Source organism: Leishmania braziliensis, chromosome 24, assembly GCF_000002845.2.
Source record: "Leishmania braziliensis MHOM/BR/75/M2904 complete genome, chromosome 24".
Lineage (NCBI taxonomy): Eukaryota > Euglenozoa > Kinetoplastea > Trypanosomatida > Trypanosomatidae > Leishmania > Leishmania braziliensis.
In genome coordinates, this window is record NC_009316.2 from 620,659 (window position 1) to 635,330 (window position 14,672).

At 58.5% G+C, this 14,672-nt stretch overlaps 4 protein-coding genes across 4 annotated transcripts; all 4 read right to left on the bottom strand.

The window, feature by feature from the left end:
* Positions 1-3,189: 3,189 nt before the first annotated feature.
* LBRM_24_1790 (putative calcium/calmodulin-dependent protein kinase) lies at positions 3,190-7,479 on the bottom strand (the record flags this gene model as incomplete). Its single annotated transcript, XM_001565393.1, has 1 exon — positions 3,190-7,479. One exon carries the CDS (start codon positions 7,477-7,479, stop codon positions 3,190-3,192), a length of 4,290 nt encoding a protein of 1,429 aa, XP_001565443.1.
* Positions 7,480-8,641: 1,162 nt separating this feature from the next.
* LBRM_24_1800 (conserved hypothetical protein) lies at positions 8,642-9,835 on the bottom strand (the record flags this gene model as incomplete). Its single annotated transcript, XM_001565394.1, has 1 exon — positions 8,642-9,835. One exon carries the CDS (start codon positions 9,833-9,835, stop codon positions 8,642-8,644), a length of 1,194 nt encoding a protein of 397 aa, XP_001565444.1.
* Positions 9,836-10,550: 715 nt separating this feature from the next.
* On the bottom strand, positions 10,551-12,419 carry LBRM_24_1810 (conserved hypothetical protein; the record flags this gene model as incomplete). Its single annotated transcript, XM_001565395.1, has 1 exon — positions 10,551-12,419. The coding sequence occupies one exon, from the start codon at positions 12,417-12,419 to the stop codon at positions 10,551-10,553; it is 1,869 nt and encodes a 622-aa protein (XP_001565445.1).
* A 1,343-nt stretch (positions 12,420-13,762) lies between these two features.
* Positions 13,763-14,581, bottom strand: LBRM_24_1820 (conserved hypothetical protein; the record flags this gene model as incomplete). The annotated part of the gene is made up of 1 exon (XM_001565396.2): positions 13,763-14,581. The coding sequence occupies one exon, from the start codon at positions 14,579-14,581 to the stop codon at positions 13,763-13,765; it is 819 nt and encodes a 272-aa protein (XP_001565446.2).
* Positions 14,582-14,672: the final 91 nt, after the last annotated feature.

Below are 14,672 nucleotides of genomic sequence, written 5' to 3' on the forward strand. Positions count from 1 at the left end.
GGAAGCGAGGGGGGGGGGGGGGGAGGGGGGGGTTGAGTGGAGTGAGCAGATGGGCTGTTGTGGGAATGGCGACTCCTTACGCACGCAGGCACCGTCTCCAGACGCCAAAGCAACACCGATAGCGACAACCCAAGCGTACTGCTATCCCTATCGCTCATGCAATCCGTGTTGAGGACAGAGAGGAACGAGTGTACATGTGTTTACATATATATATATATATATATGTGTGTGTGTGTGTGTGTGCGTGGGTGTAAAGCACAGGTAACGGAAGAGAAGGGCAAGGAAGCAACAGAGAGAGAGTGTGTGTGTGCAGAGGAGAGAAAGGAGGGAATGAAGTGTTTGGCCTCAGTGATTCCATCGGAGTGACCACCCTATGGTGCATAGTGCCTTCAGGGACTAAGGTGAAGCCGGAGGGCCGTGCGGGCCCGCATGGCCGATCTGCTCAAAGTTGTACGAGGGGAGAAGAGAAAAAGATACAGATCGCTTCTTGGGAGTGGAAAGAAGATGCCGCGCGCACTTGTGCTCATGCGCGTGTGTCACGCATCGCGCGCATGGAGGGGAGGACGGCCCAGGGAGAAGCTAATGCGCAGATAATGTATACATGCATATACATACGCATGCTTACATACATGCGCACACACACAACTACCGGCACAGCTATTTAAGTAGTTGTGCCGGTAGTTGTGTGTGCTGACAGACGTGTTGCATGCTGAGTTTTTTAGCGAGGAGGCGTACTCTGCGACGCAGAGTAAAGTGCGTGAGAGGGACACACCGACACCCAAACAAGAACGAAACAGAAGCGAGGCGTAAAGCGTGAGTAAGAGGACAAGACATACAGGCAGTGAGAGGAGGGGAAGAGGAGGCAATATGAAAAGGGTGCAGCTGCCCGGGGAGGTGGTGGAGAGCAGAGAAGAATATGAAGGGACGGAAAAGACGCGCAAACACGTAGAGAGGGGGGGGGGGGGAGAGCGCCGACACGGGCGCCGGCACGTGTAAGGGAGGACGACGTCATTCATGCATACTTCTACCAAGAAGAGAAAGAAAAGAAACGAGGAGAGCAGAGGAGCCATTCTGTCAAATCTATCTGTTGGTGGGAAGGAGAGATGAAGAGGGGATGAGAGGAGGGTGGACAGCAAGAGAGAAGCGAGTAGGAGACCTCGAAAAAGGAAAACAACAACAACCTCCCAAACACATTACAAGAAGGGTGCTAGGTGAGAGTGTATAGCGGTCTCTCTTTGTGTGTGTGTGTGTGTGTGGGTAATCAGTTGAGTGAATGATTAGTCAGCAGGAGACTGAGGGAGGTGAGGATGTACAAGGAGGGGAGCGAGGGAAAGGAAGGGGTAAGTGGAGAATTACGGCTCTATCACTCATTTCTTCTCCGCTGTGATGGTCCTGACCGTTGACTTTGTGCTGTCGATACGCTCTTTTTCTCTGCTTTGCATATGCCCGCTTGAGAGAGAGAAGGGGAGAAGGAAGAGAATGAACGAAGGGGTGGGTGGGTGGGTGGGGTGGGGGAATGAAAGGCAAACACACGAGCAACACACAGGCAAACGACACCGAGTGCGCCGTCAGTGGATGAGAGAGGGAGGGCAGAAGAGAGACGCACACCCCCAACAACGAACAGCAGTCCTACGAAGCAAAATGACTACAACAGAGAAAACTCAAAACCACCCAAACCACCACCCCCAAAAAATAACGACATCAAAGCGTCTGTGCACACACACACACACACATGCAGAGAGGCATTCGCCGTCACAACAAACAAGATATGAGAGTCAGAGGAGGAGGAGGGGGAAGCGAAAAGGAGACCGGGTGTAGTTCAGGAAGCCGAGTTACACACAGACACACACACTCAGTACGAAGCAACCACGAAAAACATCGCCGACGATCGTTCACCACCACCACCGTCACCCTCACGACACTCACCACGAGTAGGAGAAAACGAAAGGCCTCACTTAACACGGAGGAGCGAAGAATGAAGTGGTGCAAAGGGGAAAAGACGTGTGGGGAAGGCAAGAGAAGAAGAGGGAGGGAGCTGTCGGAGGACAGGGAGGGGTAACGAAACAAGACTACTCCCATGTACATCGGAGTGACCTGTAGAGACGCGGTGGCGTCATGGATTGCACAGCCAGGGCACACAGTCGCTGACACACTCGAGCGAGTACCCGCGCACACACTCACAAGGGGGGACATAGACGCGCAAGTCTTCTTCGCGATTCACGCACAGACGCCTCACAGGAGAGAAAAGCACTCAACACTGACACACACACACACACACACAGCGCTGCACGTGTGTCTGCCTGGTCAGACGCACGAGTTCCCATGTGTAGCTTTATGTCTTGAGATATACAAACATGCACGCGCACAGGCGGAACGACAAGGAGAGACCGAAATGGATGTGGGGATAAGAGAGGAAAAAACTCGCAGACAGGCCCATACTCACAGCTGATAACTCTCATTCCTCTACTCATTCCATAGCAGCACCGCGTGTACATGCGTGCCCCCCCCCCCCCCCCCCAGCAAACAAGACGAGAAGCAAAAAACTCGAAAACGGTACGGCAGAATTCGGGAGGGGGAGGGAAGTGAGGAAGTCAACCAACAACTGAGAGAGAGACGGCCTCAAATAGCTCAACTGCACAAGTGAAAGAGAGAGAGAGAGAGATGAGACGAATGGAGTGAGTAGGGGAAATGATGACTATCAAAAAAAAAAAAAGATGTAGCCAAAGAGGACAAAACACCGAAAATGATGCGCACACACCGGCACATACGCTCAAGCGAAGGCAGCAGATCGAGCGCCAAGGGAAAGAAGAGAAGAGAGGAGGAGGCGGAATGAAAAGACGCAGGTTGAAAGTGGGCACACACCCACACACACACACAGGGATGCAGATGCGTGATTCAATATACGTCCGCGCACCCCTACATATGTGCGCCCGACGTCGTAGGAGCGGAGTGCGACGACCACAGTCCATCGAGCCCTTCTAGGGGGAAAAAGACACATGCGCTGGAAATGTTTGCTGCCAACCAGAGTCGGGATGGCGAGTGAGAGAGTTTGGAGGGGCGAGGCAATGTCAGTACTCTCTGCTTCCCTTTCCCTCAGCCCACATTCGCGCTCGCCATACAAGTGCGTCTTTGCTTTGCCTTCTTTCCTTTTCTCCCCCACTCTGTCATTCGCTATAGCTCATTGCACGATCACGCGTAGAGGCTTCGCATTGTACCGACGATGAGTTCTGCCTGCTCCGCGTCCAGCTGGTCCGGGTCGCCGCCGCGGAGGCGCGTGAGACAGGTGCTTATGGCCGCGACAATGTTCGTGCGCACGGCGCTCGAGGTGCTGCTCGAGACGACAACGACCAGCACCGGGATGTTGGCGGAGAGCGAGTCGTACAGGTACGACACCAGGCTGTGATAGCCGCCTTCCTCTTCGTTTTCGTCGTCCGTGACGAAGAAGTACGACTCGACGTAGCGGCATGCCGCCTTGCCGACGATGGGCGGCAGCGCCTCGCTCGGGATCAGCTCCGCCGGTGGGCTAAACGAGAAAGGTGCCTCGGTCGCCAGCTGCTGTCGCTGCTCTCGGCGCTCCTGCAGAGCCTTGGCGAGGGCCGTGAAATACACCTCTAGCTCCTCACTGCGAAAGAGCCCGTTAGGGAACCGCGGGTCAGCGCACTGGCACAGCACCACGCGACGCGTCTTGCACACCCGCAGCGTCTGCACGCGGTAGATGGCCATGTTGTTTGCTGCCAGCCACACGGCTGGCTCTACGTTGGGAATGCGCACGGGGAAGCTGTCGTCCCACACGATCACGGCGGGAAGGCGGCTCTTCGTCCCCTTTGCTATCTCCGCAGTTGATGTCGCGGCCCTCTTTTCGGTCTGCATGTGCGCGTCCCACTCCTCCATGAGGGTGGGAATGGCGTCGAGCACGAGCTGCAGCCTATGCGTTGTCTCAAGAGCCTCGGGTAGGCGCTCAAGGGGGTTGCCGCTCAACCGAACGTGCCGCAGACACGGCGCCGCGAGGACAGACACCACCTCGCGATGGCTGCTGCCTCTGCGTCCGCACAGGCTTGTTGAGCAGACTGGAGACGATACTACAGCAGACCCAGGCACCGCTACGATGGTCGACCCAGGGGGCATCGTTGTTGCTCGCGTTGGTGTTCTGAGCTTGACGGGGGTCGACTCTGCTACATTGACGATAGTAGTGCCGACGCTGGTTATGGCGTTGTGGTGCAGACTCATCCGCTCCAGGAACGGCGCCCTTGTGACCAATGAGCCAGGGATGGCGTCGATGCGGTTGTGCGAGAGGTCGAGGCGCACGAGACGTGGTGCGACCAGGACCTCGTTTGGAAACGTCTCAAGCCGGTTGAAGGTGACGATGATTTCCGTGAGCAACGAAAAGGTGGAGAGGCGCAGCGGCGCAAGACACACAAGTGCGTTGTGACTTAGTTGCAGTTCGCCAGTGACCTGATGGAGTCTGTTCAGCTTTTCCAACGTCGCGGGGGCAGTGAGAGTAACGTACGTCAGCTCCAACTTGGGGTCCTGCGAGAAGAGCTGATGCTCTACAAATTCTTCCACCACAGCCGCCGCCTCTTCGTGACCAGCGCGACAGCCAACCAGGTGGCGGCCGGCACACTCTTCGTCCTCTCCGTCGCTGCCGCTGCCGTCGCTAGCACCGTATGTGTCGCCGCTCTTCACGTCGTACGGCTCACCCTGCACCGCGCCAGAACCACCACCACCACCGCTGGTCTGCTCGTCGATATCGGTGTGGCGGACCGTCTCCACCTCCTTCCTACGCACGCGGCGAAGCGCACGCACGCCGTAGAAGCAGTCTTTAAGGTGTTTGCCTCGGTGTACTGAGTCCAGCGCCTTGTCGTACAGCTCTGCGAGCGATGAGAGCTGCTGCTGATTTTGGTGTTGTTGTTGCTGCACCACTGCGTTCTCACCGCTAGCCGCGAAGAACGGGTGCCGTGCCGCTGCAGGGAGCAGCAGTCGCTTGCTCAAATCCTTCTCCAGCATCTGCGTGAGCAAGTTGTGTAGGCGCTCATCGCCGGTTTCCGGAACTGCGACAGGGCCCTTGCCCATCAGCAGCGATCGGTGCTGAACAAAAGACGTGGTCGACACCGGCAGCGTACCGCACGCCATCTCGCAGACTGTGAGCGCAAAGGCCCAACTGTCGACAACTTCGCCGGACACCTCCTCGCCGCGCACCTGCTCTGGACAGCTGAACGCCGGCGTCCCTTCCGCTAGCTTTGTGCGGATCTGGCTGTTGCAGGTGCCGAAGTCAGCGATCTTGACGACACCGTCGCGGTCGACCAGACAGTTCGCCGGCTTGATGTCGCGGTGGTAGAGAAACTCGGAATGCAGGTGCAGCAGCCCACGAAGGATGTCAGCGCCGTACTGGCGCACCTGCTCGAGAGGCAGCGCCGGGGCACCAGGGACATGAATAGGGCCCTTCTCGCAATACTCCATGATTATGTACACCTTCTGTGAGTCCACGTCCGCGATCACTTCCTTCAGCTTCGTCACGTTGGGGTGGTCAATGAACTTCATGACGGCAATCTCTCTCAGCAGATCATCTTCGTTCATGCCTGCCATGGCGGCCTTGAACCGGCTGCGGCCGAGGTTGATGCCGGACTGCGCCGCTTTCTTCTGCCGCCGGAGTATCTTCAGCGCAAAGAGTTCCCGCGTGTGAATGTGCTGAACCAACTTCACCTTGGCGTACGAGCCATGACCGAGCTGCCGCACCACGACATAGTCGTTGATGACCTTGTTACCACCGCTGTTGCGCGTCTTGGTGACCAAAGCCCCTTCGTGCGTCGAGTTGGAGCGCGACTTGCGCTGGAAGCGCTTCAGTTCGTGCTCGTGCGGCAGCGCAGAGCCGGACACCAGTACGAGAGCGGCGGACTCAAATGGCAATGGCTTACAGCTACCGTGCTCCTCCCCCGTCGCAGCCATCGCTGCTGAGAGGGATGATGCCCTCTCCACGGCGTCCTCTGGCTCCTGCTGCTGGATAAAGCACTCCTGACAAAGAATGTAGTCGCACTGATCGCAGCGGTACACCAGTTCAGCATCATCGATGGAACGCTTACACTTGGTGCAGGGGTGATAGAAGAGGCAGCTCACGCCGCCATCGCCGGACAGCGAGAAGATAGAGTCGCCGCCAAAGGTTCGGCTCGAGCTACAGTGGTTGTCCTGGATGGAGAGCATCGCGTGCGCCGGGTTGTGCACGGCCCGCACCGCTTTGAGGTCGAAGCGGCAGTCTTCGCACAGGAAAAAGTCATCGCAGACTTCACAGGCAAAAGAGACGGTGGCGTTTCGGCAGAGCGCACACTCGCGCGGCTGATTGCAAAATACAGCAAGTCCGTTGTTGCATCGCTGCTGATCGAGCCGCTCAGCGTGGATGGCCCTGCCCATGGCGTAGTCGTTCTGTGGTCGACTGCTGCCGGCCTCACCAGTGGTGAGGCCGGTAAAGACGGGCGACCCCCCTAAGATATCTCGCCCAAAGTCGCTGCCGCTGGAGAGGGCGTGGGGGTTATTAGGGGTGTCGGCCAGACTCAGGAGACTCACAGTGCTCTGCGAATGCTTGTGGGAGAGAGAGATCCCTTTCGGGGACGCACTGCGCTGCCCAAGACGGACGCCGATGCAAAAGCTTCCTAATGGTACCATCGTACCGTGACTGACACCGCTATGTCCGGGTACCATTGTCATCGAGAGTTGGATGCCGCAGTCCCTTGGCGTGTTCTTTTCTTTATCCGACTCGATGCCGAAGCCGCCATCGCTGATGTCGGGGGTCTGAATTTGGTGCCGTTCCTGCGACGGCGGTGCGGCAGTGCCGGAGGTGGATGCACTGGGGCCGGAGGAGCTGGGCTTTGCATACCTAAGGCGCTTCGGTGAGGAGATAGAGACGCGTGCGATGGTCGTGGCAGCGGCTTGCGGAGACACCACCGCCTGTGTAAGCAGGAGCTGCGTCTGTTTGGAGTCAGGAGGGATGGTAGCGATCGTTATGGGGCTCAAGTGGCGGCCACGGCCACCCTCGCTCATTCGCCGCTGCATAACCACCAAGGAGGAGGGGCTAGCCGTGGTAGAGGTGAGCTCTTTTTCATCGAGGCCACCAGCCTCTGCGTGGCTGTCAGTGCTAACCAGACTGTGCCGTGGGAAGGTGAGGCGGGTGCGCGTACTCTTCTCTGTTAGCGGGGACACGACCACCCCTTCATCGACATCGCTGCTGGCTCCGACTTTCGAGAGTGGGTTTGGGTAGTGGAGGACGCCGATGGCTCTGTCGTGCACCCGATCCTCCGTGTCGTTGCTGCACCTGATGCGGTTGGGATTCTTGCTATCTACTGTACATACGCTATTTCTGTTCACCTTGCTGCTATTCGTGTGATCTAAGACGACCTGGTTGCTGGATCGGCTCATCGAGTCGAAGTACCTCTTCGGCGGCGCATCCTTACCCGCCTCCCGCGATGCCTGCGTGGAGCCGCTACAGCCCATTCTTCTTCTCTTTACTCGCGTAGATGGCGGAAGCTAAGAGGGAGGAGGGCGCAAGATGATCTATACACACGCAGATACTCGCTCACACGAGATCCAGCTCTTGCACACGTGTGCGGCGGTAAGGGGGGGGGGGAAGAAATGGATGCCTGTTTAGCGCCTCCCAAATACTTCCGCGCCGACTACTGTGAGGGCCTCTTCCTCTGCACTGGTACGGCTGCGCTTCCTTTGGTGTTCTTCTTCGTAGTGGTCTCCTGTGGAGGAGCGAGCCAGCCAGGTATGCGAGTGCCGTAGCGTGGATGTGCGCCGGCTTTCGCTCGTACGTATGCCTGTGTGCTTGGCTGAACTAATCTCACGTGTGTGTGTGTGCGTATGTGTGTGTGTGTGTGTGGGTGTGAGTGTAGGCTGAGCATTGCTTCTCTCCCTTTTCTTCCCAGCGATGGAGCTGTTAGTGGTTAGAGAGGGGGGAAAGAGAGAGGGAGGAGGGATTGCACGGTGGTGAGGGGGGGCCGAGTGCGAAGGGGTGGGTGGGTGAGGGGCATGACAGTGTGTCAATGCAGCCAAAAGTTCATTCTAGTAGAACATGTGCATGGATGTACTTGTCTGGAGGAACAGCATCGGAAGCGGCGCGACCGTTTCTCTTCTCCTGCCGTACTCACCGCCCCTCTTCTCCCGCCTATGGCTGCTCAGCCGATCATTTGCTGTCGGTCGTGACTCTTTCCCTAAGTCGGGTCTGATGTTCATATTTGGCTCCATTTTGCGTGCATCACGGCACCAGAGGAGGGAATGTACTGGGCACAGGCACGTGTCAACACGCTATCAGGCTGCTTGTGCTCGTTCGTAGTATTGGCACTGAGAGAGTGCGCGACAGCTAGAGAGAACAACAGCGAAGGAGAAGATGACAGGGAGCTGATGCTGTTGAAGAGAGGGAGAGAAAGAGTGAGGAGGTGTGTATGTGTGTGAGGAAGCAGTAACATCTTAGCCTGGATCGACGGGAGATACAGCAAAACAGGAACCGCGACGTGGGTAGTGTGTACATCCACCACCCTTCTCTCTCGCTGACGCCTGCAACCCCCAACGCACCCATGCCAAACGTTTGCGACGGCAACCGGCATCCGCACCCAAGAAGCGGCCTCTCTCTCTCTCTCTCCGTGTGCACAGCAGCTCAGGCATTGTTCTTCAGGAGCCTCCTCACCTCTTTGAGCGGCCACCAGTCAGGTAAGTGTGTCTGCGCCGGCGTGCCATCCTTCAGCTGCAGTCCCGGCACCGTGTGAGTTGCCTTGTCCACATAGCGGAGGCGAAGAAGGCCAACGCCGACTTGGCCGCACACGCCCGTCACCACACCGATCTTTTCCTTTGCAGCTGAGTAGAGGGGCTCCCCTATCTCTACCGGCCGCGTTGTCGCGACGGCGCCGTCGTCAGTGGTGGTGCTCACCGCTGGGGGCCCCCCACTCGTGGGGCCGAAGTGGAGCGGCACCGTCCTCTTTCGCGTCACGAGCATGACGTGGGTTCGGTGCGTGAGTTCCTGCCCAAGGTAGCACCCCTTGTGAAAGCTGACGCCCTTTAGGAAGTCCAAATTCCCTTCGAACGGGAGGCTCTTGTTCTTGAACACACCCGGCCCCTCACCGATGCCCCGGCTGTACAGGAGTGTCGTGTAGGGGTCGACAGAGGAGAGCGGAGGGGCCCACGTGGCGGGCACGACGCACCTCCGCAGAAACCAGTTAAGTGGCGTCGCGACAGAGTCGGTGGCGGGCGGTAGGGAGGAGGTGGGAGGAGGTCCCGTCACGAATGTCGCCGCTGCATCTTCTGAATCCGACGCAGGCTTGCAGTAGGGCGGCGGCGATTGTGGAAATAGCGCATTATTGCGTGGATCGGCGAAGCACTCAGTGTGCCGCTCCTCCAGCGTCTTTGGGGACGACGACGTGACGGAGCTCACCCTCGCATCACTGCTACTCCCAAAATTACTGCTGCGTTGCGCATCTGCGCCAGTGGGCGGAGCTGCGGACGTCTCCTCCAAGGCGGCTAGCACAACGAGCTCTTTGCCGACATCATCGATGTGAACCTTCTTGCGCATCTTCATCTCCGTCAGGTGGTCAAGCAGCTCGGCTACACTGCTCTCATGCACGTCAACGAGGATGGAGGCCTGTCTCTCGTGGAGCTGCTTGCACTGGTACAAGTGCGCGTCGCACAGGACGCGGCCAGTGAAGTAGAGAAAACACCCATACATGCTGCCATTAGGGTGCAGTTCGTGGAGGTCGTTGGTGAAGATGCCTTGCAGAAATTCATGCGCGTCCGTGCCACGCACACGCAGAATGCGGCGACTCGGCAGCCGACACACAAATGGCGCGAGCGGCTTCATTTCTGCACTGATGTTGAGTGCGCTACGAGAGAAAGGGAAGGAGGCGCCAGGGAGGCGCTACGATGGTCCTGGACAGGGATAAGACGTCTTCAACTTCAGCTTCACACGTGCACCGCGTCTGCTCCTCTGTCTCTCTCTCTCTCTCTCTCTTTGCGTGTACGTGCAGAGGTGGAAAAGGAAGGGCCACAGTAGCTCCTGTAAGACCCCCGGCGCGCCTCTCTTTCAAGGATACTGCGAGGAAGGAGAGGGAGAGAGGGGGCAGGAGATGGACTAAGTAGCTCAGAGGTGGTGGTGGTGGTGGTGGTAAAGCGACTGCGCCGCATGTAGGCACCCACAGACGTGCGGAACACACCGGCGGACACACGATCAGCTTGTGGAATGATGCCCATCGGTGGGTTTCACCTTTTTCACTCCACGACTGCTAGCGAGGAGGGTTGAGGAAGCGATTGTTGCGTGAAGCACAACGCATGCGAAGTAGAGATGCCCACGAGGGGGACAAGGCAGATAAACACGACTCATCATTCCACAGCAGCGTCATTCTCCTCATCAATGGCAGCAGTGATCCACCCGTTCTCTCCGTTTGCTCTCCAGACCGTGCCAGCAGCGGAGGACGTTGCGCTGCCCCGCTCCGACTTCTGCCCTGCTGCCGTGTTACCCTGCGCTATTCCCTTCTACGCTACGAAGAGCAGGCAAAGGCTACGCCGGAGCTGCGTTATCATGTCTCATCCCTTTCTCTGACGGTGTCTGCGAGCTCACACACAGGGCACCGACACTCAAAGCCGTAGTAGTCCTTCAGGTAGCGTCGCCGCCGCCGCGCGGCAGCGGCGCATGCCTGCTCCCCAAAGTCCTCGACACAGATGTAGCTGGTGAAGAGCTGCTCGCCGGCTTCGATCGCTCGCAGCGCCACTACCGACGCCGCCACAGGTCCCATGGTGGGCTGAAAGCGCACGTTTGGCGCACAGCTGTGGTTGAGCTTCGTGGCGACATCGTAGAGGGCCACACCAGCAGCATGAAGGGAAATCCCTCCACCGGGACCTCGCGCCCCCTTTGCCCCTACTGCGGCCTCGGCCCTTCCAGCGTTGACTCCGTGAAAGAGTGTATACAGGCGTTCGAGCAGCATGACCGAGTTAGCCACCTGCGCGGTGGTGCCATCTTCGCGACTCGCCACCTTAAGTGCGTCCGTACCCGCCGCGTCGCTGCGCTCCGCCTTGCTTTGCAGCCACCGACACCACAGTGTGTAGAGAGGGCTGGTGATGACGTACATGTGGACGTTCGCATTCGTCAGCCAGTACAGCTGTAGGTAAAGCTGGAGGGGAAATGCTGTGCACTGCGCCACGGCGAGGGCGTCGGTGACCCACTCCAACACCTGCTTCTCGCTGGTAGTCCCAGTGGACGGCGGCGAGCGGCGCTCCAGCGCTGGGTAGAGTGGATACAACAATGACAACCCTGTCGAGTCAGTACCCCTCGCGCCCGTTGCCGTGATCGCAATTGTCGTGTACTCCTCCGCACAGGAAAGTAGCCACCACCATGTCAGCAGGTGCCAACTGAACCTCAGTAGCGAGCGCTGCTCCGTGGAGAGGAGCTGCATGGCACCCTCTGCGTAGCACCTCAGCATGTCCTCCAGTCGAGTGCGGAAGGCCGGGGCGACGGTGTCCCCCAACCATGCTACAAAGCTCTGCGGTTGCGGCAGAGACGTACTTGATACGGACGTCGAAGCCAGTGTGAAGCGCAGGTGCTTAGCCAGAAGAAGGGTGAGCAGCCAAACCCGCTCGTTGCAGCGACGGGCGATGGAGTGAAGGGAGGAGAGTGCGTAAAGCCGCGTTGGCCACGCACTCAGCCGCAAGGCGACCGATGGTGGGTGTTGTGCGAAGTGGACGATGTCATCAGCAGTGGGGTAGCGGAGCATCAAGACCCATGGCGCATGCGCTGACAGCGGTGACGGCGAGGCTGTCGCAGCCGCCGCCGAAGCCATCCAATCCTCTGCACGGTCAAGTGCCGCGTCGCTCACGGGCGGGTGGCCGTGCTGCAGCGAGGTCAGAACAAAGCGCTTTCCCTCCTCGGTAAGGCTGTGCTTCTCACAGGCAGGGGTGCAGAAGTACACACAGTGACGCCGCCCTGCCACATCCACCTCCGTCAAGTACGAGCGTGGACTTGCAGCGGCGGCGGCTGACTCGCTTGTCTTCTTCACAGGGGGTGCTGGCAGGGACACGTCAGTCGGTGCTTCCCCGGGTGCCTGGGCGAGATGCTGCACATTCGCATCGCAGATCAGCTGCCACATCGAAGGGTCAGGCGTCTGCGTTAGGGGAGTCATGTCGTTGTTCGTGTTTCCTGGTGAGATGCTGTCGAGCCGAACGTCGCTGCTTCCATCCAGCTCCTGCAACACGCCATCGAGCCGGTCACACTCTTCTCGCAAGAACGCCAGCAGTGGTGTCCCGCACCCGAAGCAGCAGCGCAAACACTGTAGCTTCTCTTCCGTCGAGGTCCCCGTCTCAGGCACGCACTTGTTGCGGCTGCCCTGTTCAACATCGTCAGTGGAGACAGAAGGAGCCCAATGTCCTGGTTGCCGCCATGAAGAGCTGTGCATTGCAGGGAGGTCACGCTGCACGGCGCTATAGATATCCCCTGCTTCCTCGCCAACCGTCTTGCTGGTGTTTTCGGCAGAGACGGATTTGTCTGCGTGGCTTTGCGTCCCAGCTGGGCAGGTGTTCCACGTCTTGTAAGACTGCGCAAACACCCACGGAGTTTCCCAGAGAACGCGGCTTCCTGCTTGATAAGCCCGAGTCGCAAAGACGCCTACTCCCGTCGCGGTGTCGACCCACTTTACTTGAGGGGGGAGGGAGGTCGAGGAGCCGTCGGACAGACCTGGACTACCATGATGACGATTGACGAGGGTTGAGACATCTCCACCATCGGGAGAAGTGCCACCGATCATCATTTTATTTTGCCTTCTGGCTGGAATTTGCCCTTGATGCTTGGTGAGCGTGAGTGTATGTGGTGTTGTATGCCAGCTGTTGAGTCGACCCAGCAGCTGAGGCGACGTCTGACCCCTTCACTCTGTCTTCTCCCTAACTCGGCAATGCCCCCTCTTTTGCGTCCGTTGTTCTTCGGCTTGTCCGCTTCATCGACTCAACTGCAGACTTTCAGTAGAGTCAAGACAGGGGAGAGGACGAGCTCGTCACACACGCACCCGTCAGTACCCGCAAACACAAACACACACAAAAAACGCTCAACGTAGTGTGGTGGTGGTGGTGGTGGTGGGGGGGCGCACATGCGCATGACCGCCACTGTGCGTCCGTGTGGCTGTTTGTATTTACTCTTCGGTTCTTTCCTCTCGCCTTGGCTGTTGCGACACACGACAGTCAAGACACAGAGAGCGAGCAAGGAGAAACAGAGGAGAAGCGCAGAGAGGTGGAAGAGGTAGGGCGCACCTACATCACGTGATGCACTGTCGGTCATGCCCGTTCTGGTGGAGCGCCTGTTTGGATGTGTTTTCCGCCTCTCCGGTGCGTGTGGTGTTCCTACTCGGTGCTTCAGCACTCCTCACAATTTGCTCGACGACGGGCAGCACATACCAGGGCCCATACAGCCAGTGGCATCCATCTGTATAGCGAAAGACAGGAAGAGAGAAGAACGACCCCCAAAGACAGCGGTACTCTCCCTCGATACAGTGAGCCTCTAGCAGACAGCCTGTAGGTCCCTAATCTCTCTCTGGCCCTCTCTTGCTTTTTCCTGCCAAATTTTGACTGCTGCGGGTTATATGGGCGGCATGTAACTCTTCGATCCAGGTGCTCAACTTCATACGTGTGCGCGTGTCTGCTGCGTGTGAGCGTGAGCGCGCAGTCAGCAGCCCCCCTGCCTGCTTGACTTTTATACTCCCGCCTGTCCTCGTGAGAGGGGGCAGAAAGAGAGAAGGGGGAGGAGACGCATCTACGCGGTGCAGGCGGCGAGCAGCGTCGTCACACAGATCTCCAGTGCGTGCCACCGGAGCAACTGCATCTGCGCCGCTTGCGACGGCGTGCCGACGCACACGCGACGCACGTCGAGGCGGGTCATGCTGCGCTGGGCAGCGAGAAGCATAGATTCTGAGATGCCGTAGAAAAGAGCCACCTTCGACGCATCGGCAAGCGCAAAGGCTGAGCCGGTCCAGAAGGGCTCCGTGATGGGGGCAAACGTGTGGGACTGTGCGGTGCTGTTCGTCACCTGTACACAGGCGTGGATGATGGCATCGAGGTTCTCGCCGTCCTGCACCGCAGACGCTACCACGCTGTCAGCCCTCACGTCATCTGTAGCGGACACAGCAGCAGGGTGCGTACTTCCAGAGTACTTGTAGATAATGACCACGCTGGTTGTCTGTGGCCCGGGGGGGAGCACCTGCAGGATGCGGTCCAAGTTGTGTGAGAGGGACAGTGCAGCGAAGATTTGGCGACTGCTCGAAAGTCGATGGGCCAACTGCTGCTGCTGCTGCTGGGGCGGCGGCGATGGCAGTGATGCATCCGTTGATGCTGAAGATGGCGAAGGCGCCTCTGCAGAGAGAAGGGAAATGGTGGACGGTACTCGAGTTGCCAACGCGTCAGCACTTGCCTCTACCCGAAACAGCGCCACAGCAAGCTGCAGCGGGGAGAAGAGGAAGACATGATCCACGACGGCGGCGTCGATGTGGCGTCGCTTCATCTCAGCGTGAATTGCTGCTGCATTCGTGCAGTCGTGGTAGCAGCGCACGGCAAAGCTGCCTATTCGCAAAGACATCGAGGGAGGGAGGACGGAGGAGGACGCCGCCCGCTGTTCTCCTTTTTCCTTCCTGGTCTGTTGTCGACGCGTGACAACGCCCGAATCCGGG